At 42.9% G+C, this 27,505-nt stretch overlaps 1 protein-coding gene across 1 annotated transcript in view; it reads left to right on the forward strand.

Moving 5' to 3' along the window:
* Positions 1-27,155, forward strand: part of LOC147722977 (band 4.1-like protein 4B) — a 747,062-nt gene extending 719,907 nt beyond the window's left edge. Inside the window, exon 8 of the mRNA XM_086965373.1 lies at positions 26,330-27,155. Within this exon, the coding sequence (XP_086821499.1) occupies positions 26,330-26,399 (70 nt within the window). The 3' untranslated portion in view covers positions 26,400-27,155. The remainder of the gene's footprint in view (positions 1-26,329) is intronic.
* Positions 27,156-27,505: the final 350 nt, after the last annotated feature.

Consider the following 27,505-nt stretch of genomic DNA (forward strand, 5'->3'; position numbering starts at 1 on the left):
AACCCTCCCTACCTCTTGGAACCAACAGAGACCAACTGTGGAGTGTCACGATCGGCTCCTCCTCGGGATCAGGGTGATGCTGAAAGGGGTCCACCTCCTGATTTCCCCACACTCTGACTATAACATAAACACAGAGCGTAGAGGTAATCAAGCGAGGGATAAGTCAGGGAAGGGTAAGGGAAGGAACGGCATCGGATGGGATAGCTGAAACGACAAAAGGCAAGAATTAAAACATCAATTCTGACTACTCTCATTCAATTCTCACTAATGAACCTATACGTACCCCAATAATCAGGAGGTGACCTCTGCCTCTCTATCTCATAGATACTTCTCTATTAAATTAACTTCCTGTAAGAAAACCAGAGATTAGTGTTTGTTCGAATGATACCACAGAGTCAATGCCTGGACATGTATTCATCCACACGTACCCTTATCACACTTCCCCTAAAGTATAACAACTCTCTCCAGTAACCCAGCGCTGGGAATCTTCATCAATCCAAGGCAATAGGTTGTACTGATTTGGAGTAGATTAAACAAACGATATCAGTTCATCCAAAGATAGAAACAAAAATGAATCCTCCTAGTATTCCTAGCTGGGTCCAACTAAATAAGGAACACTTACTTAAGAAAAACGTTTATAAGTAATCCAACCTCCTTGAGGCTTACCAGTCTGGGGAGTACTTTACTTAGCACTGTAGCTTCCAGTAACAAATAGGTAAGTCAATTATGTACAATTCCACAATCCGTGAGCTCCGAGCATACGCTTGTATTAGGTCCCTTATCGAGTCTGTTTTTCTTCTTCGCGGCCGCCGCACGCGAGAAGATCTGCAATTACTAACACAAACAGGAACGGAATCCTTTTGCCTACCAATCCAAACCAAATGTTTTCGCCGGAGCACTTGACCCTTCCTCGCGGCAGCCGCACGCGAGAAGGGCACTGGAATGAAACGCTGAACGGGCTTTCCGTTGTTTACGAGTCCAAAGCAAACGCGTCTCCGCCGAGACACGACAAACCTTCTTTTCGCGGCAGCCGCACGCGAGAAGGAACGAAGAAATGCAAGCTCGTTCTTCAGCTTCTAATCCCCAGAGTTCATCTGCAACAGGAAGCCTTCGAGGTCAGAAGGCTTCTAATTTCCCGAAAACCAAACATCAACCGAGCAAACCAAATTCAGGAAAGTAATCACTTACAATGCGCCCCGAAGGACTCTGGGAATATAAAGGTTTAACTCCACCTTCATTTTGGCATTCTGGTAATCGTAGTTCCGTAGGCGTAATTAGTCAATTCATGACATGGAGTGCCCCAGGGCTCTTCCCTCAGCCCCTCCCTCTTCAACATCTAAATGACCTTCTTCATGTCACACATGCACTCATCAAAAGCAGACTGGACTACAGCAACGCTCTCTACACTGGAATCAACAACGAACTCCTCTACAAACTACAGACTGTCAGAACGTCACAGCCAGACTGATCCTCTGCGATGTCCACTGGATTCCATTCGAAAAAAGAATAACCTTGAAACTCCTTACCCACACATACAAGGCCCTTCACAATACCAGACCCTCATACCTGAACAGCTGCCTCCTTCCACGCACCCAAAAGACACCTTCAATCAGCCCAGCTCTCTCTGGCCACCATCCACCTATCAGCAAGACTAGAACAGGAGGAAAGTCCTTCTTCTACCTCACAGCCAAAGCCTGGAACACCCCCCTCCTCCACATCCGGCAATCTCCCACACTGACCCAGTTCAGGAAAGACCACAAGACCTGGCTTTTATGATGACCCCATCCCTCAAGTGAGCCACCCCCTTCCCCCCAGCGACTTGAGACCCTCACAGGTGAGTTGTTGCGCTTTACCAACCCTATATTGGTTGACTGTAGAGTTCTGCACAATCTTCCTGTCTATTAAAATATCCAGCCTTTGTTGCGGGTGAACAATCCATGTAAGTAATTCCATTTTCTAATAAAGATGAAAAAAGTGCTGTTTGTTGTACAGTGCAATCTTTATAGACAGCTGACACATGCTTCATCCCTTATGGCTCATACACCTGGGACTTTCTCAAGGCTGCAAAAGAGATGGGAAAATAAGAACCAAACAATGGTCAGAGTTTAAGGATCCCAAGTTCCTAAGTGACCACCACCACAGGGTGAAGTCAGGGGACACCAATCACTTCTTGTGCAGAGACTATAGAAAAATGGTCAGTTCAAGTCTCCTATGGTGTTAAAAGGGTACACATGGTGATCATTGGTGGCCCCCTAAGGAGAAGGAATAAGATAGGTGTAAAGCTAATTGTGTAAGTGCTGGCAGAACCAGGTGTAAGCATTCAAGTAAGACTTAGCATGAGGAGGGGGTAGGAAGAGGGGAAGAAAGAACGGGTAAACAAGTTGTCCCGCTGTGATAAGTGTGATAGTGTGAGCTAACGTGTGAATTACGATTTTCACTTAGTACTTAAGGCGTATGGACACTGAAACAGAGATTGCTTGCTGAAATAAACAACATAGTCAATAAAACGTACCTTAGAGAATAACAATTCCACTACCTCTTCTTAGTGTCTGCTATGGTCTATTTATTTATCTAGATGAAAATCCATTTATGCTAGCAAAACTTTATATCAGAAAATTTCATACAGTCAAAATCGCACATTACATTTTCCATGGATTATAGTCTTGGTGCCATTAATCCTCTCTAATGCCTCGACAGTTGTTTCAAAATGACAATACTTTCAAGTTCAGAAAAGGGAATAATGATAATACATGACAGCCTGCTCTCCTGTTCCATTTACAGGGCTAGGGAAGAGTTCATAAGAAGTCAAAAAGCAAATACATCTTTGATAAGCAACTGGTACATTGCATGCAGCTTCATCGTTTCAAATATATATATGTAGAACCTCTTCATCAATTGGGACATCCAGTATGTAGTTTGAGGAGAAAGTATTTTTTAGCAGAGTGTAGAAATCAATTATAAAATTGTAAACAGCCGGAACTTGCGTTTACAGTTTAAGTAGCCATTGTGTTAAAATCACATAGCGCACTTAAATCAAAATATTAATCCTAAACTTATGCCCAGATGTCAACCTGTTCTAAAAGATTAGTTGTGTCAAACTTTCATAATTTTTGCACATGGATATCAGGATCAGACCCGTTGCAATCCAGGTGTTGTACCTCATTATTATTTAAAAGTTATAAGCTTACAAGTTAGCTCTCATAAGATGGAGAATTTTGGGGTTTGCTGCTGTAAGCATCGATATAATACAGGGCACCCGAGTAATGAGAGGTATCCGGTAGTCTCCCTGCCAGGTAAGTTATGAAGGTAGAGGAAGCTATATTTATTTCTTGTTGTCTGGGATATTATGAAGTTTGATATTGTATGCATCGTTGTAATGGAGGGCACCCTGGTAAAGAAAGGTAGTCAGTAAGCCACCCTGCTTGGAAATTGCTCGCTAGCAGAAACCCTGAATATGTCAGGCACCAGAGTCTGTTTGGTCTGTACGGGATGCTGAATGATCAATATATATATATAAACGACGGGGTATACCCAAATCCAAATCCAAACAAGCTTTATTCGAATTAAAATGTCAAATCATAAAAGCACATGATATTTAAAACATTTGACAACAATCGGACACAAAGCCCATCCACAAGACATAATTATGGCTAATAGTCTTAGATTATTGAGTTAAAAATATAGCAAATCTACAATGAGGCTAAAAAGACAATCTTACTTTAAAACAATAAATATTGATAAAAAGGATGTTACATTGTGTTCCTAAATTTAATCACAAGTTTTAAAAAACTAGTAACTGCAAGAATGACATAATCTTCATCTAGTTGTTGGAGCTTGATAAAAGCTGCAGAACATGATCTTATCCCCCAAGATTTAAGAACCGGTAATAAGAAGGCCCTTCGTGGTGCATGGTAAAATTGACAAAACAAAATAACATGCATGTTTGTTTGGTAGGAAATATCGTCACAGGGACAGAGGAGTTTGTCCATTGACCAATTATTACATGGGGGAAAAGTAGTTAAACGAAAAAAGGTACCTAGCCTAAACCGGGTCAGCAGTGTGCGAGCGTACGGACTAGGTTCAACCACAAGAAACTTTTGAAGCCCCTCATGAGCAGTAATTTGCTAAAATCTAAGGGTGGTATTTTTCCTTTTTTTAAGGTTCCACCTAACACTAACTAAGTGGTCTAAGGCCTTCTTTTTCAAGGTACTTCTTGACACCATCTCCAAACCAGCAGGGTAATCGAAGAATTCTGGATGTCCTATCTCATTACACATACGTCTAAGATAGGAGAGCCATGGAATGTTAGGGACCCCATCCAGAGATAAACAGTCCTTTATTAGGTCTCTGTTTAAGGCGGCCTTGCTGGTAACCCAGACCTTGTGCCAAAGGAGTATAGGGGCAATCCTGATGGAATCCAATATATAGGGGAGACCCACTTCTATGTGTGTCATGTATGTTGAATACGTTTTAGGGAGGCCCAAAAGATGACAGATAAAATGGTTTTCACCGGTTTGTAGGACCTGAACTTTTTCCCCTCCCCATAAAGCCAAATGTGTCCCCGCTCCATATATTGCTACGGGGACACATTTGGCTTTATATATATATATCAGCTCTTTTGCTGGTTTCCCTCCTAGTTTTGAAGCAAAGTTTCTTAAGGCACCATGGAACGCATGAAAGACAGATGCCTGGCATGTATGGCTGCATTCCAAGTTCCCCTCCTATCATAATTTACCCCTAGGTAAGAGAACTCATCTGTGGATTAAATTCTCTTACCATCTAGTTAAATCGGGCACGGCACCCTCTTTGACCCCTTCCCACAGGATATTGCGTAGGTTTTTGATATATTAATATTTAGACCTCTAGCCCTCATAAAACCTGAGAATTTATCCACGGTCTTCTGCAATCCTAATCTGGTGCGCGACATCAATGCTGCGTCATCTGCGTACAACAATATTGGTGTGGGGGTCCTACCAATAGTTGGGTAATCATACTGTGACTCTCCCAGGTGATCTCCGACTGAGTTTATATATAGGGTGAATAACAGGGGTGCCAAAATGCACCTCTGTCTTACCCCCCTCTTTATGGGAAATTTGTAGGAACACTCCCCCTTCAATCCGTACCTTACCCTAGCACCAGCTCCCCTATAAAGTTCCTTTATAAACAAAATGAGGTGGATGTCAACCCCCAAATCACTCAATGTGTCCCACATAAACTCATGATCTACGCAGTCGAAAGCGGAACTTAAGTCAATAAAAGTGATAAAAAGGTTCCCGCTCTTTGCATGAGTGTACTTTGAATTCAGTAGGGCTAGGTTTAAACATTGTTCAGCAGTCCCCTTGCCAGGTCTAAACCCATACTGGAGATTTGAGATGTTTTTATTTTCCTCCCCCAGGTTTGAATCCTGTTGAGGATAATACGACCTGCCACCTTCATCAAGGCATCCAACAATGAAATTGGGCGGTAGCATACAGGGTCGTTCCTGTCGCCCTTTTTAAAGACGGCAACCACAATAGCATCCGTCCAGGAGGGTATAAAGCCACTGTGGTTGGTCTTGTTTAAAACATTCGTTAACATCGGTGCCCAGAGGTCAAGTTCAGCCTTAAAAACATCAATCGGTACCCCATCCGGGCCCGGGGCCTTTCCCGAGGAGCTATCCTTTATCGCTTTAGTGACCTCCTGGCAGCTAAAGGATATAGGTGGTGGAAATGGGCACTGAAGGTTACTGACCAGAGGGCTAGAAGTCTTGTTGTTATTAGGCTGCTCTCCTTCATGTGAGGTAAATTTTGCATAAAGATGCGTAAAATAGGTCACCCAGGTGTCCCCTGTTATAGTGATGTCTATCCTATCGGCCTCTTTTTTTTAAAAATAAGGTGCGTTTATCACCTTCCAGAAGGCCGTGCTATCTCTTTTATTGGATGCTTCTTTTAAGGCTGACAATGCCTCTTTCTTCAAAGTGGTACAAAAGGGGGTGGTAATGGACGGAGCATCTGAACCAATCAAACACTCACACCCAGTCAAATGATCTGGGTTAAATCCATCACCGTTCTTTAGCCCACTCTGCCACCCCAGTTCAGACATAGCTATATGCAAATCAGTCTGACCCTGTGCCTCATGGGAACAGTCCAGCCCAAACTGCCAAGCCATGCCTTCCCTGGACCGGAAACAAGCTTCCGAGGACCGGTTTCTGGCATTCCCTGGACCGGAAACAAGCTTCCGAGGACCGGTTTGCTACTGGATTCAAGCAAGCCGGGCTGAAGACGGCTGGAATGCCAGAAACCGGTCCTCGAAAGCTTGTTTCCGGTCCAGGGAAAACATGGCTTGGCAGTTCGGGCTGGACTGTTCCCATGAGGCACAGGGTCAGACTGATTTGCATATAGCCATGTCTGAACTGGGGTGGCAGAGTGGGCTAAAGAACGGTGATGGATTAAACCCAGATCTTTTTACTGGGTGTGAGTGTTTGATTGATTCAGATGCTCCATCTATCACCACCCCCTTTTGTACCGCTTTTGGCCGCCATAAGTGTGGCAGTGTATGCTCAGACGTAAGTCCCTTGCTCACTTTGCCACTGGATTCAAGCAAGCCGGGCTGAAGACGGCTGGAATGCCAGAAACCGGCCCTCGGAAGCTTGTTTCCGGTCCAGGGAAGACATAGCTTGGCAGTTTGGCCTGGACTGTTCCCATGAGGCACAGGGTCAGACTGATTTGCATATAGCCATGTCTGAACTGGGGTGGCAGAGTGGGCTAAAGAACGGTGATGGATTAAACCCAGATCTTTTGACTGGGTGTGAGTGTTTGATTGATTCAGATGCTCTGTCCATCACCACCCCCTTTTGTACCGCTTTTGGCCGCCATAAGTGTGGCAGGGAATGCTCAGACGTGAGTCCCTTGCTCGCTTTGCCACTGGATTCAAGCAAGCCGGGCTGAAGACGGCTGGAATGCTAGAAACCGGTCCCCGGAAGCTTGTTTCCGGTCCAGGGAAGACATGGCTTGGCAGTTCGGGCTGGACTGTTCCCATGAGGCACAGGGTCAGACTGATTTGCATATAGCCATGTCTGAACTGGGGTGGCAGAGTGGGCTAAAGAACGGGGATGGATTAAACCCAGATCTTTTGACTCAGTGTGAGTGTTTGATTGATTCAGATGCTCCGTCCATCACCACCCCCCTTTGGCCGCCATTAGTGTGGCAGGGTATGCTCCGACGTGAGTCTCTTGCTCACTTTGCCACTGGATTCAAGCAAGCCGGGCTGAAGACGGCTGGAATGCCAGAAACCGGTCCTCGGAAGCTTGTTTCCGGTCCAGGGAAGACATGGCTTGGCAGTCCGGGCTGGACTGTTCCCATGAGGCACAGGGTCAGACTGATTTGCATATAGCCATGTCTGAACTGGGGTGGCAGAGTGGGCTAAAGAACGGTGATGGATTAAACCCAGATCTTTTGACTGGGTGTGACTGTTTGATTGATTTAGATGCTCCGTCCATCACCACCCCCTTTTGTACCTCTTTCTTCAAAGTGGCTTTCCTCTCCTTTATTGCATCTTTGTACGCCTTTCTGGCTTGCCTAATTAGCCCCGGGTTTCTTGGTTTAGCATGTAAGAACTTTTTAAGTATTGAAAGTGACTTTGTGCATTTAGTATCAAACCACCCTTGAGCCCTTCTTGCCTCATCCCGGTGTTCTCTTGTTAGGAGTGATTTTATGGCAGCTTGTATCTTTAAAAAAGAGGCCAGTACCTTTTCAGGTTCTTTGTCATGTGCCAGACAAATGGAGATATCTACCGGGCAGGTCATAACTCATTTTTCAAGGAAATCCAGAGGCTCCACCTTATTCCATTTGATAATGTAGCCATTTTTAGATGCCAGCCTAATTTCTGTTGGATATAGGGTAGTGGCTCCTATACTACGTGTTAGATTTTTGATTTTTAACCTAAATGATATGGGGTAGTGGTCGCTAAGCGAGGAGTCACCCACTACCCAGGATACAATCAGACCTGCATGCGCAGCAGAAATTAATGTAAAATCAGTTGTAGAATTGAACCCCGTTCCATTAAAAGTCGGCTTGAATGGAATGCTCGGGCTGCATGCCTCATTTATAAAAGACAAATTAAAATAAAAAAGAATATTATTGAGGGCACTACCTGGTTTCATGTGGTTGAAATGGGTGGGACTGTCTTCCCCTTGCTCGAAAAGGCCGCACATGCCTGACGAGTAAGCATGGGCAAATTTTGCGAATCTGGCGTTCGCGAGAATTTGCGGATTTTTTTTTTGTGTTCGCAAGGATTTCTGCCAGTTCGCGAGGGTTTTGTACCAGTTCGCAATTGCGAACTTACATGTCGGCTCGCAACGGTCGCGATTATGTTGTTTCTACGTCTGGTTCATCATCACAGGTTCCCAGCACCCTCTGTTTCACCACTGCCACCCTCTGTTTCACCCATGCCACCCTCTGGTACATCAATGCCACCCTCTGGTTCATCATCACTGTAGATTATGGGGGGAAAAAGCAAGCACACCTGCCCTGCTTCAACTGAAATGAATTAATTTGGGGTTGATTTATTAATGTGTCACTGTTTTAAAATTCCAGTCTGCACCTGCTTCCTTATCTGTAATTTGCTTTCTGTTGCAGTGCAATTTATTTTTCCAGGACCTTTGTGGCCTACTTGTAGCTATTCTATGATCCGGCTGTGAGTTTCAGAGCAGGGTCATACAATTGTTGCAACTAGCAACTGAACTCTGGAGGGGCCCCAGTCAGGAAGCACTACAGGGAATGGTTACTAATGATGAATTTGAACTTTTGCACCTGCTGCTGAGTGCTTTCAGTTTAGCAAAACTCGTTAATCTGCAGAACAGCAAATGTAATGCCAACAAACTTACTTGTGAAGTTTATTTCTAATCCAAAAGTGATCCAAAGAAAGTCAAAAGGCCTCAAATCCAAAAAAGGGCAGGCAAATGTCAACCTGAGGAGTTATTCTGATAAAAATCATCATTTTCAGAAGGTCTATGCTGCTTGCTAGTGGATTTCTTGTGCAGAATTGCAAATTTTGTAATTTCGCGAGTGCGAGATTGTTGCTGCCCGCCGCACCTACATGTTCGCAATTGCGAACTTACACCGCACACCGCAAAATTGTATCCCCAAGAAAAAAAATCCGCTGCGTGCAAATTTGCGGATTTTCAGTAAATTCGCGAGCGTTCGCGGATTGCGAATTTACCGAAAATCCGCAAAATCCACGAGCGGAACGGATTTTCCGCCCATGCTTACTGACGAGCCATGATGACAGACCGTACAGTTAAAATCACCCACCCATATCATAACCTTTTCTCCTGTTGTCTGGTCACTTAGGGCGATTAGGCTCGACAAGAGCTTATTGATCGTAGACTCTAGGAGCAGAGAAGTCACATTATTATAGAAGTTTACTACGATCATATTTTTTAGATGGCCCCAGCTAAGCAGCAGTATCTGATAGAACTCCGTAAATAAAAACGTATGTACTTTCAAGCCCCCAGATGTAGACACATATGTACAGAGGCCCCCTCTATTTTGACCCTGAATACTAGCAACTGCTGGGGTTGAAAAGTTAGGAAACCCATAATGTGTCTTTCCTCTATAGACCATGTTTCCTGAAGACAAAAAATACTGTGTTCAGTGACAAGGTCTAGCCACTGTTTTTGTGTCACTTTTCTTGCTAGGCCAGCTACATTCCAGGAAAGGAAGGTGGATGTGTTATCCGTCTGCTTTGGGGAATTGCTCTCTGGGGGCAGGTCTACTCTGTCTCCAGTGGTTAGCAAGGTGGCTGTAACAACCTTGAGTTCCAACACAGGGTCAGAGATCATCGGTATGTTAGTTGTTGGAATAAACCTAATTTCCTTACTAACAGTAGTGGCTTCCCTCATGGTAACAGCCCTTGACTTATTTAAAGCCTCTCCCTTCCCCCAAGCCGCGAACCTCGATGGCTGGTTTGGGAGCATGGGATGCTGATCTATGGATATTAGTGTTTTATCTGCCTCGATAGGTCCCGGAAGTGAGTCCAGATCGTCCAGACCAGAGAAAACACCATACCGGTTGGACAAGGGGATTGACCAATGAGGAATGTATGAGCCTTGACGTGTCCCAGTTCCCCAGCGAGTAACAGGCCTGTCTTCATATCCACAAACTGTGTGGTTTGATCTCTGATGATTATTATGTGAGGAATAGGAGGTGTAGAAAGGGTATTTGGGTTTGATAGAGAGAGCCGCAGGGCCCCATGGGTGTAGCAGTGACTCAGGATAAAAATAAGTTAAGGCCCGGGCAGATATCCCCCTACCTCCTCACTCTTGATACCAGTCTGCAATGTATGTTACCACCCTACAGTCTCTGAAGTTGATTACAATTATGTCCCCATTGATGTCTTTGGGTCTTGGTCCTACCCATGCAAGTCTTCGCACATGTACAATATCCCCATTCAAGTTACTGGGGAGTGGTCTATTATGCCTGAGCCAATAAATTACGTTATTTTTTAACTCAGTATAACCTTCCCTTTTCCCGTCTTTCAGTTCTGGCACCCCTGTAAGAACTATCACATAGGGGGAAGCCTCAGGTGGGAGGTCAATATGACTCCCTATCCTTGTTGTTACCTTGTCTTGGGGATAGGTTTCATCCAGATTAGAAGCTCTAGTTGGTATTATTTGGGGTTTAGGTGCTTTACTAGTTTGGTCTCTACCCCTCGGCTCCTGTGGTGTTTCAGCTGATTTTTCAGTTGACTTAGTGGCGTTCTTTGGGCGGGTTAAATTACCCCGTAACTCCTTAATCCCAGAAGCTGCTAGCTCAGCCACCATCGTCTTACTAGGTGTTTTGGGGCGGGATGAAATATCCCTCGTGGAGGCAGTCATGTTAGGTTTCTCGCCTCCATTTACGGTGCTCCGCATGTGGCACGTTAACCCTTTTAAAAGTTTGGTATTTAGTGTTGTTTCTTCCACTAGCTTGTTTACTTGGTCACCTAACCTTTTTACCCTTTCAAATAACGGGAGGAGTAATGATCTAACGAGGTGTTCTATGTTCTGAGCAGTACATTGTTGTTGCTCCGTACTCCCTTTCTGTATTTCAGGGCAGCTTTTTGTCTCCTGTATGATTAATTTAGAGGGGGTAAGTCTATCGGGTATTCAGGAGAGGTTTTGTTACGGGGCGAGCTTATGGTTGTTCTCGGTACTTTAGTTCTCCTGCCCCGATGCGAGACTCCCCTCCTCTTCCTTTTCTGTGGTGCTCCTTTCCCCAGCTCCTTTTGTGGGACTTTAATCTTTTTGCTCACAGGGGTAGGGTTGGGCAATTTTAGCAGAGAAGGCTCTTCCAAGGATAAATCTATTGACGGGTCCAGGTCGACAATGGTGTGGTCTATCCTCAAGATTGACCCTTGGGGTGAGGGTTGAGATTTGTCCTGTAGTAAGAGAGGGATGCTAACATCTGCCCTAGCACTATTCCCTACACTCTCAGTGCTATTTGCAGAAGGTGAAATGGAAAATATTAGAGGGCCCAGGGAAGAACGGCTGTTATATTGCTGGAACTCTAGAGACAGACGGCTGCTCTCAGCGATGGAGATTTCATGGTCCAAGTTGGAAACAGCCTTAGTGAGATAAGCGTCCAGAGTCCCTCTTACACTCACCCCCTCATGCTGCTTCCTCCCTTTGCCCAGTTTAGTAGACATTATATTAGCTATGCCGTGTGTGTCACACCTAACCTCCCTTAATGAGGTCTACCTTCAAGTAGCCGACTACGCCTACGCAAATGTCCCCTTACTATGTCCTTAGTCCTGGAAGTTCAAGCTGATAGAACCAAGGTGGGTGGCCCGACCCGGCCCTGATCGGTCTTGGACGGGCTTAGACGGGCCCGCCCTTGGCCCGGGCTTCGCCCGGCGCCGCCTGCGCACGTCCCGCGATGCGGGGAGATGACGTTGTTTTTATGCGCCTCCAGGCGCGGATCGTGCGTTGGCGGCTTCTGGCCGCTGAGGCTGATGGGACTAGTAGTCCTCCTCCCGCTCGCGGCCCTCCCCCAATTGCGGCCGCGCTCCGATGTCGGAGAGCTGCGGCGGCAGGGGAAGACCGAGGGCGAGGTCACCGGTGCGCAAACAACTGGGCAGGCTCACGAAAGGGCACAGAAGGTGAGAGCACCAATAGAAAGTACAAAGGGGCTGCCGGAAAGAAATCGCAAGGTGCAGATGTGAACCCCCTCTCCACCGGGAGATGACGTTGTTTTTATGCGCCTCCAGGCGCGGATCGTGTGTTGGCGGCTTCCGGCCTCTGAGGCTGATGGGACTAGTAGTCCTCCTCCCGCTCCCGCTCGCGGCCCCCCCCAACTGCGGCCACGCTCCGATGTCAGAAAGCTGCGGCGGCAGGGGAAGACCGAGGGCGAGGTCACCGGCGTGCAAACAACTGGGCAGGCTCACGAAAGGGCACAGAAGGTGAGAGCGCCAATAGAAAGTACAAAGGGGCTGCCAGAAATAAATCGGCAGGTGCAGATGTGAACCCCCGCTCCACCGGGAGATGACGTTGTTTTTATGCGCCTCCAGGCGCGGATCGTGTGTTGGCGGCTTCCGGCCGCTGAGGCTGATGGGACTAGTAGTCCTCCTCCCGCTCCCGCTCGCGCCCCCCCCCCCAACTGCGGCCGTGCTCCGATGTCAGAGAGCTGCGGAGGCAGGGGAAGACCGAGGGCGAGGTCACCGGCGTGCAAACAACTGGGCAGGCTCACGAAAGGGCACAGAAGGTGAGAGCGCCAATAGAAAGTACAAAGGGGCTGCCAGAAAGAAATCGCCAGGTGCAGATGTGAACTCCAAATTACCCTCCTATACCTGGGTAAAGAAACTACCATGCAAAAAGAGGTGGTATGGAGGAACTAATATCTCTTCATTTACTTACTATTAGGGAACATCAAATTACCCTATCATTGGTTCATTGCCCCATTTTAATTTATGAAGAATTCATTTAAACAAAACACATACCATGAAGACATTCTTTGAAAAGATCATTAATTATTATTTGTATTTAAACTGAGAGACATAAACATATATATATATGTAGACATTTACATCACAAACATTTATAAACAAAAGAACATAGATAAAATTAAAGTTGCCAGTACCCACTTATTTCTATAAACATCAGTGTTCTCACATTTAATTTAGGTAATCCATTGTGAGGTAGCCCTCTACGCACACAAAGTTACAATACCTTTACAAACATTAATCAAGTGCGCATGAAAAGTCATGAAAAATGTATTGTATTAGAGCCGACTCCTCTTGCCAAAACTGTTGACGCGTTTCGGTCCCCAATTTCTTCGGGACCTCCTCAGGACAAGGGTAAAGGAACCAAGATGGTGCAAAAGCCATTAATGGCTCAATTCCAAACTTGGTGTGCCCCTCTTAATGCACTATGAATCGTATCACAAGGTTCAAAAAGCCTCTCCTTATTCAAATCTGTTCTCTATCCAGCCAAAAGTCCTTGCATGCATATACTCACTCAAGTGGAGTAATCCACGTTTGACCTACAGCTACGGGTCATGTAGCATGAAAACGGCTCAGTTACTTCACCAATGTAAACCATGCTTTAACAATTGAGCACATGCCCTTTAGCATTTTTGAGCAGTGGTAAAGTCCTAAGGACAGAAAAAAAAGATATCAGCAAAAAGGAGAAGGAAAGCAAAACGTTTGGGGGAAGACAACCCTAAGACTGATGGCTCTAACAGGTAGTAATGTCAAGTTTGGTGTCTAAAGAATTGCAATTTGAAACCATCTTAAATGATAAAGTTGGATTTTAAGCCCCAATTCTGGAATACCACTTTTGTCCCAACCATTTGGTGCCTGCAGCCTGTGTCCTGGATCATTTGCCGAGGTGTAGCTTGCAGTTGATCTTAGTGTAGTATTCCCAGACAGTGAGACAAAGTAGGATTAGGTATTGGCAGAATGGGCCAGCTCTGACACAGGCATTGTGGCATAATCATCTGGTATCTACCAAATCTGGCTCTCCACTGGATCCATGCCCGCACAAACTTTTACATCTATTATCAGACGATTTTGCGTCTCATCTGGTATCTATTTTTAATAAAATGTTTATCTCTAGTATATTTCCCACTAATTGGAACTGGCCTCGATTCTTCCCCTCTTAAAGAAAGCAAACCTTAATGGGACAGATCCTAGTAATTACCGCCCTATCTCAAGACTCTCCTTACCTGCAAAAATGGTTGAAAAATGCATGAATGATGTTTTATCGCACTACATTGAAAAACATTATTTTATGGACTGAATACCACTCAGTTTGGTTTTAGAAAGCATCATAATACTGAAATGGCATTGATTTCAGCGTCCGAGTGAATCAGGCAGACAGTGGTTTTGATACTGTGAATCATGAAAAGTTACTGGAAGTTCTAGATAGGAGTGGCATTAAGGGGAAAGCTTTTGCCTTGCTCAGGTCTTTCCTGTCAGATCGGGAACAGTTTGTGGCTCTGTCAGATTTTAAGTCACCTAATTGTACATTGCCCTGGGTCGCTGAGCCCCACTCTTTTTAATATTTATGTTGCTCCATTGGCAAGGTTGATTCGATCACTGGGTTTCTAGGCTATCTCTTATGCTGATGATACTCAGATTGTGGTTTTAGTGACAGGCTCACCATCAGACACAGCAGCACAATTCCACACCTCACGTCAAGTCGGAGACTGGATGGCAGTGAACTGTCTGAAATTAAACTCCAGTAAGACCGAAGTTCTTCTTTTTGGCAGCCATACAAACTTCTGGTCTCCTGCATTGTGTCCTTTGGAGATGGGCTCTTTACCAAATCCAGTGAATAAAGTAAAGAACTTAGGTGTCACGTTTAATTCCATGCTTTCTTTCGAGGGTCATGTGAACCAGGTTATCTCGACATCCTTCTACACTTTAAAATCACTGAGAAGGATTCTTCCTTTTATCCCGGCTAAACTGCGTAAATTAGTGATGTTGGCTCTTGTTTTATCCAAGGCCGACTATTGTAATGGCCTTTTTATCAATCTTTGGAAGAAATGTTTGACCAAGTTGCAGATCGTGCCGAACGCAGCAGCACATCCGCTGGTCAATGTTCCAAAACATAAATCTGTCTCTATGATGCTTAAAGAGATACACCTGTAGCCGGTGAAGAGACGGATCGAATTTAAGGCCCTCTGCATAGCTTTTAAAGCTGTTCACGACATAGGACCTGCCTTTTTTAAACAAAGTCTGCCGCCTTATATTCCAACCTGCCATCTCCGCCCAGCTTATGCTCATAACCTGGTAGTTCCTAAGTTTAAAAAGTGTTGCTGGGGTGGAAAAAGCTTCCTGGTCGGTACAACCCAACTTTGGAACTCACTTCCACTAAGGTTAAAAGAGGAAACTCATCTGTTGGCCTTCATAAAGGCATTAAATACTTGGCTTTTTTATCTCTGATGTGGTAAAATCTGTTTGTTATCTTTTGTCTGATGAGCAAGCGCCTTGACACCTTTGGGTGAATGTTTTTACGCTTAATAAATTTCCTTTTAATTTCATTTCCTTTTCATTGGCTCAGCAAACTCACAAAGGGTTTCACACTAGTGTTTTGTGGCCCCAGACAAGCTGGGTCAAGGGCAAAGAGGCACAAAATTCTAAACAACTTCGGGGTAAAAATCTCCAGAACCTTATCCTACTTTAAAACTGGCACCAAGTATAAATAGTGGACCCTCAGATCCAACTCTTCACTACGTCTCAGGACCCATGGAAGACTAAGAAGGATTGTTGTGATGCTCTCATGCAAGTAGGACTGCTAGACGGCTGTCCTACTGCCTGAGTAAAAAGGATTGGACCTGCATCTTGAACCCAGGACCACCAGAGTGACTCTGGGGGCTAGTTGGCTGTCTCCTGTTCAGAGCCTCAGGAACAGAAAAGGATTCAGCCACCTTGAATCCAGCATCTAGACACTGCCTGTTGTTCGTCTAGCCCCCCAGATGGTGCCACCCCAGTCATGGACCCTTGGACATAGGCCTTCAGGTGCTCTGCCAGCCCAGTTGTGGTCCAAGCAGAACTGACACAGCACAACTCATTGACTCACAGACCACGCATCGGAAACACTGCTGTGCAACATCTCCGAAGCAGGACCTTGCAGCTCTTTGGAACCACTGCAGTGCAACGCAACCTTGATTCAGGACCTCTCATTGCAGCCCCACAGATCCTGCACAATGCATCCTTGACACAGAACCGTGCAACGCAACCAAGCAGCTCCCCAGAACCACTGCTGTATGAGACGATGAACCTCACAACGCTCCGCAACCAGGATTTAAGATACTTTGTTCAGTGGACCTAACTTGGTCCCTGTAGCTGGCTCACACTCTATCATGGTTGGCCTGTACTTGTGACTTTGTCCTAGTTCATTGCAACCAGATAACCACAAGTGGCGCTTTGTGCTTGTAAGCACTCATTCTACCTAAATCTTTTAAATTGCATATCAATGGTTTTAGGAATTTGAATTTTTTCTTTTTGGTCTCAAATACTTTATTACATTTTAATCTATGTTTTTTAGACTGGTGTGAGATTTTTCTTGTGTTGCATTTTCATGGTATTACTGTATGATTTGCTGCATAAATACTTTACACATTGCCGCTGCATTGAGCCAGGCTGCTTTGGGCCAAGCGATCAGTGGTTAATTTAGAGTTAAGTTGTGACTTCACCCTGACATGACTTGTGGTTGCTACTTAAGCGGGGTTTCACCCTCCTCAACCAGTAACCCAATTTCCTAAGAACTCAAGACCTTGATCTCATGTATCTCCCATTCCAAGCAGTGTCTCCGCGATGTTAAAGCCTCTCTAATTGTCAGAAGTTCTATATCATAAACTGTGTAATTGCATTCAGAAGTGGAAAATGTTAAGTTATATGCCACCAAATACACAGCTTCTGTCGCAGGTTCTCTCTGCAGCAGGACAGTTACAGTAATAAATGCTGAAGCATTGGTTTCAACAATGAAAGGCAGTTGCGTATAAGCATGTCTGAGAATGGGCATAGTTGTGAATGCTGTCCTCGAGGTCTGAAATGCTGCCCTGTCTTCCTTGCCTCATATAAAAAGTTGTTCTTTTTGAGTGAGCAATGTGATCAGCCTCACAGTGGTGGAAACGTTCAATAAAATCTCTATAGACATCTCCAAAGCCTTGATATCTTTGCATTAAAGATGGTGGGGCTTATCATCCTAGAACGGCTCTGACTTTTTTTTATGTCCACACTTATGGCATCTCTGGATATCTGCAAATCCAAAAAGGTAATGTTATCAGTTTCAAATACACATTTTTCTGATTTAGCGTACAATTGATGTTTCCATTATTGAGAAAGAACTTCTAAGACATGAGTATGATACCGATAAAACATTATGAAATGATCTAATAGATCTCTAAAATGTTGCTCACAGAATTCTGGAATGCTTCAGGGTCAATGCATAAACCAAACATCATTAAATATACATAGCAGTCATAATGAGTATTGAACTCTGTTTTCTGATCATTTGCCTCGCGGATTCTGATCCAATTGTAGGCTTTTCAAAGATCCAGCTTGGAAAAGATCACAACCTCCTTGATTTGATCCATCAAGACTAATATTAGGGGCAGAGTTCAAATTAATAGATTTCTGGAATTCAACTCTTGATAGCCCACACATGGCCAATATTCCTCATTGGGTTTTGGTATAGAAAAGATTGGGGCTCCTGCAGGTAAGGTGGAATAGAGAATAAACCACTATTATTTTCTCATGTGGAATGCATGCTTCTGGTATCAAATCCATAGTGCAGTGAAATGGATGATGAAGTGGTAGAGTGTCAGCTTCTCTGAAATATTTCTCAACCTCAAGAATTGTTTCTTCTTCATAACTATTACTTGTAACTGGAATAATATTTGCCTTTTGTACAAGTGCAAAGCTAAGATTCTGAGTCATTTTCACCTCTTTTTAAGGAACGCATGTGTTCCAGCAATACTCTTAACCAATCCTAATAGAGTTAATCCCCAGTCTAAACTAGCGCCATGCTGTCTAAGCCAAGAGGTTTCCACAATAACTGAAAAAGCTACATCATCAATGATGTCAAACACAATAGCTTCTACTTGGCCTTGAATATTGTGTTTGTTTCTTTGCAAATGTAAGATGTAAGAGCTTTTTGGTCTATACCTTGAATTTCCTCAGGTTTGGCGGCTTGATCCAACAATTGAATATCATTTGTTTGTTGAAATACAAATAAAATGTATCCTTAAAGCAGGCAGTAGCTCCAAATAAACCAGAGCGAAAATCTGTAAAGGTTATTTGGTTGTCAAAAGGGCCACAGCCATATAAAAGTGTGCCTACATACGAATTTGCAATCTTCAAGCTTAACCTCCATCTGTCTATTGTGAGCTTTACCAACAACACACGACATAGCTTAAAAAAATTACTTAATTGGCCACAATACAGACAAGATTGTTTTTCATCTCCGCTAGTTATCTTCTATCAATAAAGACTTTTCGGTGCCCCTTTATTGCTTAGATTCTATTTCAAGTGTCAGACTGTCTGACATTTTTTTAAAGATATTCCATTTCAACTTTAGAGGACCTCGCCATCTTCCTTATTTGAGATTTACTTCTTGATAGTTGATATAAAGTTCCAAATCAATAAACACTGTTATGGTGGCCGGATGATTAACAACTAGAAGATAGCGCATCTTTCAATTCTTGTTTTAATCTCTTATGGAAAGCAACTGCTGCTGCTTCAAAAGGTCATAGATTTCCCCTATCAATTGTTGAAAGTGGCTATATCTGTTACCAAATCTTGATTACCTTACCGAGAAACCAATAGCTCAATATGAGCAATCTGTTTTTTTGCCTTTTACCAATTACTGCCTGGAACTGGTCAATAAATTGATCATAAAACTTTGAACATGAGCTCTAATTTAAGATAAGTAGTGTAGCCTATATTAATACATCTTTTTTTAATCGAAACCAGATAAACATAACCTTTGAAGTGTATGTATGGAAACTATTTACATTCACTACAAACTAACTGGCACTGGGCAAAATGGTTTAGAACAAACAATGTTCTCTTGACAATTCATCAGCTGGTGTAAGATTACTTGGGACTCTATTTTTCATGGCTGTCTTGATTCAAGAACCCAATTTAGAACTACTCGCTTGGTCACATCCTCTATGGTGGTACTAGACTCTCACTGAGCACAATTGGTGGGCTCAGAAGAGAGAAATGTTAGCTGATTTATACAATCTAGTAAAAGAGCTCATGCTTACTGACCAGATTCAAGTTTCCTGGCATTGGTTGTGCCAGTATTTGCAATAGATTGTCACCAGAAACTGAAGTAAAGTAAAGTAATTTATTGTGATGATTATTTAAAATCTTACAACATTACACATCTAAAAGAAACAATTTAAACATATATTCCAGGATAAAATCGCATAAAATGTCATTTCTTGACCTTTACAAACAATTAAGTGTTTGCAATAATTACGTCTCTGAGTTTCCTTTTAACTAACAGTAGGAACTTTACAAAGGAAGCGTTTAAAACAATATAATTTGAGACCATACACTCAATCACGACCTACCTGCATGTCCGTATGCCAGGTGATTTGAGAGGAACCTTAAGCAATGTTTTTTTCTCTTGAAGGAGTTCAGGGCAGATTCACAGAAGATGTTGAATGTCTTCCTCGCCCGTATTACATAGTCTACATTTCGTTTGGGTTTCTTGAAATTACCATGGGGGGAGATGACATAGCCCTGGCATGGATCCAAATCTCGCTTTAAGGAGCACCTGCTTGTTTTTTTCCGTCCACGGGGTTTTCAGATATGGTTGTATCTCCTTCTTTTTATAGCCATTTAGCACCGTCCAGGCATGTTTTCTCTTGATACGGGTAGCCTTATCCTTTAGAATGGATAGGTGGTCTGCGGTTTTATTAATGATTTTCTTAAATGATGACTTGGTTATATACCTTTCCCATATAGACATGACCCCAAACTCATTAAGTGCATCTCTAAAGGTAAAGAGCTGCACTAGAGTTAGTGTCCTTCTTTATTTCTCTCCATAGGAGCTACAATATCTCATTTTGGTGGTCACTTTTTATCTGGTTCCATACTTTAATAAAATGGCTTTGCCTTGCGAACTGTTGATTTGTTAGGCCAAACTCCAACCTTACTTGCGCCGGGGAAGCGTTCACTGGGAGATGGAAAATCGCTCGGTATACTCTGGTTATGATTTTGTTCAAAGTATCACTGTCTTTACCCGTTAGAGCTTCACTACCATATGTAATAGTTGGTAAGAGTTTTGCACCAACAATCTTTTGAGCAGGTATAGGTCCTTCTCATTAAGCGCTGGAGGCCCACTTTTGTGTGGCTCATAAGTATGACGTCGTCCGCATACATCAAGCTTGTGAGCCACTTGTCAGCTAGTTTCGGCGGATGTGCGTTTTCTTTGTCCAATATTCCTGGTAGGTCCGCAAGAAACGAATTGAAAAGAAGAGGGGCTAAAACGCAGCCCTGCTTCAAATCTTCATTTGCTGGAATCTCCCTGGATAGTGTGTGCCCATCACCCATCCTCACCCTCACCCATGTCTCTGAGTATAGAAGGTGAATAGCTTAAGTAGGAGAACTGGAATTCTCATTTTTTCTAGCTTTTTCCAGAGTAGTTTTCAGTTGGCGCAATCGAAAGCAGATTTAAAATCTATAAAACAAAGATACAAGGGTTGCTTTAATCTAAGCGATTTGTTCATAAGTAGGGCAAGAACCAGTGTATTAGTGGTAGTTCCTAATCCTCATATAAAACCTGTTTGATTTAAGGGCATTCTTTTTTCTTCCATCACCCAGTCAGTTAGTTTAGTTATTATTATTCTGGCAAATAGCTTGGCATCAGAGTCTTGCAGTGTGATCAACCTGTAGTTTTCTGGCAGTGCCCAATTTCCTTTTTTAAAGATTGGGGTTATTAGGGATCCGCACCATGACTTGGGTACTTTTCCTGTCAGCACGATTTCTAAATACAATTTCTGTTGGATTGTTGCCCATAATTCTGAATTTTCTTTCAAGAGGGCAAACGGAATCCCATTTGGTCCCGGGGCACCGTTCTTCTGGTGTTTTATACGTTTAATTATCTCTTCTTTTTCTATAGGAAATTGCATATCCGTATCACTATCTTGATAAGTAATGTCATTCTCATTGTCGGATTTACGCCCCTGTTGCATTTCCAGTGAAGATGTGTGTATAGAATCTTGGTTCAAATGTCTCCTCAGGAACTTGTCCCATTCCTGCTCAGTTAAAGGTGATGAGACTGCTTGCTTGTTGGGTCTAGCAAGGCCATTGATAATGTACCAGAAGTCTCTTGAATTCTTCTGTTTACTGGCATGGAATATTTTTGCCCAGATAGCTTGTTTTGCTTTGTTTTTTTCACCCCATAATAATTTTTTCAAATGATGATTTAATAACTTTAGGTTTCCAAGGTTTTCTGCTTTTACATCCGGGTTCTTCCTTAGTCTGATAATCCTATTTCGTTCTTTCTTCAGTGTCCTTATTGTATGCGGCAGGTTTAAATTAGCTTCATTTTCCTTTTGAGGTTCACCAGAAACTGTAATGAGGAGAATAGGAGGTGTAGTAAGCTGTCTGTTTTTAAGGATAGTAGTGTAATTCACCAAAATATTTATAGTTGACATTCCCAATCATCCACATGTTCCAACCAAGGGACTGAATGATAATAAATTGTCTAGAAACCAGGGAAACATGAGGGAAGGGAAAAAAACACCAGAGACGTGGCTTCATATTGGGGCCAACAGCAACATTGGATAGTCTAGGAATCAATGCTCAGGTATCTTCGAGAGAAAGCGAAAGAGTGAAGAAACAGTATGAAACTTTGCAAATCGACAAAAACTGAATATATCAAACAAATGGCTTTTATAGTTCACCTCTCTCAGAGTGAGGGCATTCTGTGACTAGCCCTAGTCCTACCAAGAATCAAGCGTGGATCTGAATTGCGAAGGAGAGGATCTGGGACTGCTTAAGCAGAGCGTGGCAGTATATCGGTTCAGTAGGCTGGTTGAAGAGGTTGCTGCAGGAGCTTATTCAAATACCACAGAGGTGCTGCCAGGTTGGAGAGCAGAAGAAGATTTTTGATCAAAGTGATAAAGAAGCAAAGAAAGTAGCAGGCACAAAGGGGTGAAAATAAAAACATTCTAGAGGACAAGTATGTAATCTAGATGGGAAAAATAGCAAACAGGCAGGGATCGCAAACACTAAGTGATGAACAGACAGAAGAGAATTAAGCTTAAATAACTGGGAGATGTTGTCAGGCACTGACCCCTTCACTGACCTTTTATAGTCAGTGACCCATAAGGCCCCAGAAGTCTAATTCACAAACTTTTGTGACTCCCATACCCAGCTATCATATTAAAGAAGAACAGATAGATTTTTATATACACCATAATTGGGACTTCAAGTTTAATAGTTTCTGGATTCAGGGAACATAAAGACTTACTAGAAGAATTGTTTTCTACATAGTGAGTTTGAAGATTTTTCACCTTGGGCCTCTAAAAGACAAAAGCTGTGTTCTCTCTTGAGAAGGAGTGAGTACATACATAGCATGAGGACTTTGAGTATCATGCCCTGATTTTACTGCAGTCCCGTCTGGAGCTAAAAGAGTGCAACTGTAAAGGTGGAGACTATTTTAGCTGTATTCTCTGTAGAGCAGGGGAATTCAGTGCTTAATTTGAGCAGGTGCTTTCCGGTGCTCAGGACCGGCACCTACTTGGTTTTCAGTGCTCGACATCCACATCGAATTATCAACACCATACTTAGAACAGTCTACCACATAGTGGTGCTGCTTATCTAATTTAGAGATAAGCGGAACAACAGTTGTTTAACAATACAATCTACATTATAATTTCTAATACCTGCCTCCCCAGCCATACCTTTAACTTATAGAGACCTGGAATAATCTGAACTGTCGCATTTACATGGTAGAAAGATGGTTAGTAGTTGTTTTGGCAGCAATTACAAGGGCGATGAGTGGTGCAAGCTGCAGTTGCCTTCTGGTCAGAGCCCTGGCACATAATATTTTACAAATTAAGGGGTGTGTACTCACCTAGCATTTTGAGCATCCTATCCTAGTTTTACTGGAGTCCTGTTGACAACTACAAGAATGCACCAACTGATACTAAGCGTCAGCAAAGCATTAATGAAACGTCGGCATGCGAAGCGCAAAACTCTATTGCCGCGCTGCTACTGGATCATGGGCAGGGCCCAGAATATAGATCCTTCTTTGTTTGTTTTAGTAAGACTATATTTTACATTTTAAAGGTAAAACCTTTTGTAGTCTGAGGCAAAATGTTAAGACAAACATTGGCCAAAACAAAAGAACTTTGCCTCTACTAAGTCAAACAAATTAACGATGCTGGATACAAATTTGAATTGGTTGTATATCATATTACCATCTGAGAACAGCTCAGATAGTCATAATTTGTAACCTTTGCTTTATAAATAAGAATGTTTGTAAATAAACATTTTAAGACTGTAATGTATGCTCAAATGAATATGAGCAATTGAATAATGAACACACTTAGGATGATATAGATGCATCTAAATCTTCAGTTTTAGTGTCTTCAAATTAAGATGTCTCCGACTGCCTTTGGAAAAAGCCCTTCATTATTGTTCTCTCCCTGTGGAAACATTTGCAATTAATTGGTAGTACTTCAAGTCTGAAGAATATATTGCCAAATGAATAAAAACTGGTCAGTTCTGTGATTAGAAGGGCGGATAAATTACAAGAATCAAACTGTATTGAAGCTATATTGCAAATGTCATTTTATTGGCTCAGGATGAACTTAAATACCTTGATTTGAAACTAATTTCTAACAACATTATTAAATGGTTCTCAGGAAAGAAATTATCACTCTTAAAGTGTCACTCGGGGTGAATGTTCACTCAATTGGTTCTTGATGAAGCGAGTGCCTACATACCTAATTTAATGATACATGTAAATATCTAAATCTCTCTAACAATGGAAGATTTGGTGATTGTAAAGGAAGTGTAGGAGTGGTTCTCATGAATAATTTCTCTGGTCTACAACCTGTTCATCTGTTACCTTTCCCTACACTCATATCCTACTACAGATACCTGTCGAGGGGGCATGTGCCCCAGATTGCTATAAGACCAGGAGGTGGTAAGGAGGCACAGACTAGTGCTGTCTCTTTCCTGAAATTTAAAAGGCAATTTTCACTGTCTGTGATTGCTTCATTTTTAACTGTCGTTGCTTGTGGTTGTAACAGTTTAAAAATTGAAGTATTTTTATTGATTTTGCACTTTATTTTCTAGCTAGGAGAATGAGCAGTGTTATACAAACAGTATTGCTAGAGGGCAAAATCTGTTAGGCCCTTACCTTCAGAAGTCCAAAGTGTGGATTGAGCCTGTCTGTCTCCTAGGAGATTCTGGATTGAGGAACAGCTTTCCAGCCCCCTTGAGAACCCTCCTCTCACATCTGTCTAGGCCCCTTGAGGTTTGTTGGGTGAGCCCCAAAACATTCACCTCCATTTTTTTTGAGCTGCAGTGTCCCTTTTGCCCAGATTGCAGTGAACCAAAGACCATGAGGTGATTAGGAGGCAGACTAGTGCTGTCTCTTTCCTGAACTTTAAAAAGCCATTTCCCCTACCCATGATTGCATCATTTTTAACTGTTTTTGCTTGATGTTACAGATTAGAACTTGAAGATTTCAACCTGCCTGTGCTCACATAAATTTTCACCTATGTTGTTTAGAAACTTGTGTTTTTTACCTGATCATGACTGTTTCATGTAACCTGTTAAATTGTAGGATTTGCAGTCCAATCCACCCCCAGCTCCCATTTTGTGTTAGCAAGTGAGTGAAACCAGATCCCACCCCCTCCCCCCTTAGCAACATGGATAGTCTACATCAGTGAGTGAACAGGGTGTGCTCTGAGACAGCAGTAACCTGATGCGAGCTGTTTAAACTGTGTTTAGGGATTGTGCACTCGATTTTCTGGCTAGGAGAGTGGGTTAAGTTTTATACAAACAGTATTGTTAGAGGGAAAAGTTTGTTAGGCCCTTACCTTCAGAAGTCCAAAGTGTGAATTGAGCCTGTCTGTCTCCTAGGAGATTCTGAATTGAGGAACAGCTTTCCAGCCCACTTAGGCAGCAGCCTAAGCTTGCTGATTGGCTCCCCAGCTCCCATGCAACCCTAAGCCCTCCTCTCACACCTGCCCAGGTCCCTTAAAGAACCCAAAAACATGCACCTCCATTTTTTGGAGCTGCTGTTTTCCTGTGCCCCAGATTGCAGTGAATCAAAGACCAGAGGGTGGTAAGGAGGTAGACTAGTGCTGTCTCTTTCCTGAACTTTTAAAAGCAATTTTTCCTACCTGTGATTGCATCATTTTAACTGTTTTTGCTTGTGGTTGTATTAATTTTCTAAATTGAAGTTTTTAACCTGCCTGTGATTACATAATTTAACCTGTAGTATTGGAAACTTGAGGTTTTTACCTGCCCGTGACTGTTTCATGTAACCTATTGAATTGAGGGATTTGCAGTTCAAAATCGTTTTTCTTTTTCTCATATTCCCCATGACTATCTATTTTTCCCTCCTAATTTCTCCCTTGCTCTGTGCTCAGACCTGTATGCTAATCAATCCACCCCAGCTCCCATTTTGTGTTAGGAAGTGAATGAAACCAGACCCCCCACCGTCCCCCTTAGCAACAGGGATATTCTGAATCGGAGAGTGAACAGATTGTGCTCCGAGACAGCAGTAATCTGCTGTGAGCTGGTTAAGCTGTGTTTTTTAGGGATTGTGCACTCGCTTATTTGGCTAGGAGAGTGAGTAAAGTTGTATACAAACGGTATTGCTAGAGTGAAATGTTTGATAGGCCCTTACCTGCAGAGGTCCAAAGTGTGGATTGAGCCTGTCTGTCTCCTAGTAGATTCTGAATTCAGGAGCAGCTTTCCAACCCCCCTGGGGCTGTCTCCTAAGCTTGCTGATTGGCACCCCAGCTCCCAGGCAACCCTGAGCCCTCTTCTCACACCTGCCCAGCCCCTTTAAGGGTTTGTTGGTTGAACCCCAAACAGTCACCTCCTCCTGCTTTTTATTTGATATATAATGCTTTATAAGATCTTATTGAAAAACACATAAAATATTATTTGAATTTTCATGCCGGGAATAATAGCTCACGAGTTTCCTTTAGGGACTTTTATTTGGTTTTTCTTTTCTTTGTTTTACTTGTCATACGCTTGGGTAAGGCATACACTGTTTTAGCTGTACACATGGTTTCACTGGCTCATGGTACACACGCTACTACTGTGTCTCTTGTACAGTTTGTACTTCGTAGTGTTAAATACCTCTGCCTTATTTCAGCTCCGAAGCTCTAAGGCGGGAACTTGAACGAGAGAAGATGATGAAAAGGCTGTTGATGACCGAACTGTGAGATGCCTACTCACATCCCATGGCGAATGGACCGGGGCCTTCCACGTGCCTTCCATCTGTCTACATTCCTCTGCGCTCGCACCACATAGCCTCTCGAAGGGTGTTGCTGTGAGCATCTGGCTGCCCTCCACTGCATCGCTGGTGGTCTCAAGTACTGCTGAAGAGAATTTGTTGCACATACGCATGAAAGAAAAGCAAGATGGTTTATGGCATCATAGGGGGAGAACCTGCCAGCAACAACCCCTTCTTACATTTGCTGTAATGCACTTTTGAGATACGCCACTCGTGAAAGAATGTGAAGGTTATTTTAGGTAAAATGAAGAAGAAGAAGAAAGGAGGGTGAGGACTACCGAAAAATGGTTTCCCCACAGAAAGCTTTGTACTGTACATATGTAAAGAGCTGAACAGAGATTGACGTGACACACTATTTTAATAGCCCTATAGAAGACAAAATGTGCCATTTTGAATAATTCTCACACGTAGAAGCGCCATTTGTTAAATATGACATTAACTACTGGAAACTGTTTTCGTAACTGAGGGCCAAGGAAAATGACCTTAAATGAAGGGAAAAACGTCCCTGAGAAAGCTAGACTACTCACCATACATTTATGTATAAGATGATATGTTGTTTGCTTTGAAATACGCAGGCCTGTTATACATGAGGTGTTATCGGTCATGAATCATCAACTGAACCGAATAAACCAGTATGTAAGTTGGCAGAACTCAATGAGCGCTATACATATCACCCGGAGCCTTGTATTGTACAGAAGATAAATATGTTTGTAATATTTCCATGTTTGAGTACTTTGTATAGCCACAAGACATCCTATTTACTCAAGCTATTTTGTTAGTGTGGCAGAACTGCTGATTGACATTTGAAATAACATGCTCACTGACAAAAACCGCGGTATCTATAACCTAATCCATTATCAACTGATTATAAACTGTCAGTTTTAATGAATGTGCTTTTTTTAAAAATTCAAAGTATCATTCATGATGTTTCTCTGCACAAACTATTATCATGTGACTTTTTCCAGGCTTACCATCTCAGGAAATGTCTCACTGTTGGATATCATGAATTAATTCAGTTTGAAATTTCACAATACA

This window comes from Lissotriton vulgaris, chromosome 4_1 (genome assembly GCF_964263255.1).
Source record: "Lissotriton vulgaris chromosome 4_1, aLisVul1.2, whole genome shotgun sequence".
In the NCBI taxonomy this organism is placed as follows: Eukaryota; Metazoa; Chordata; class Amphibia; order Caudata; family Salamandridae; genus Lissotriton; species Lissotriton vulgaris.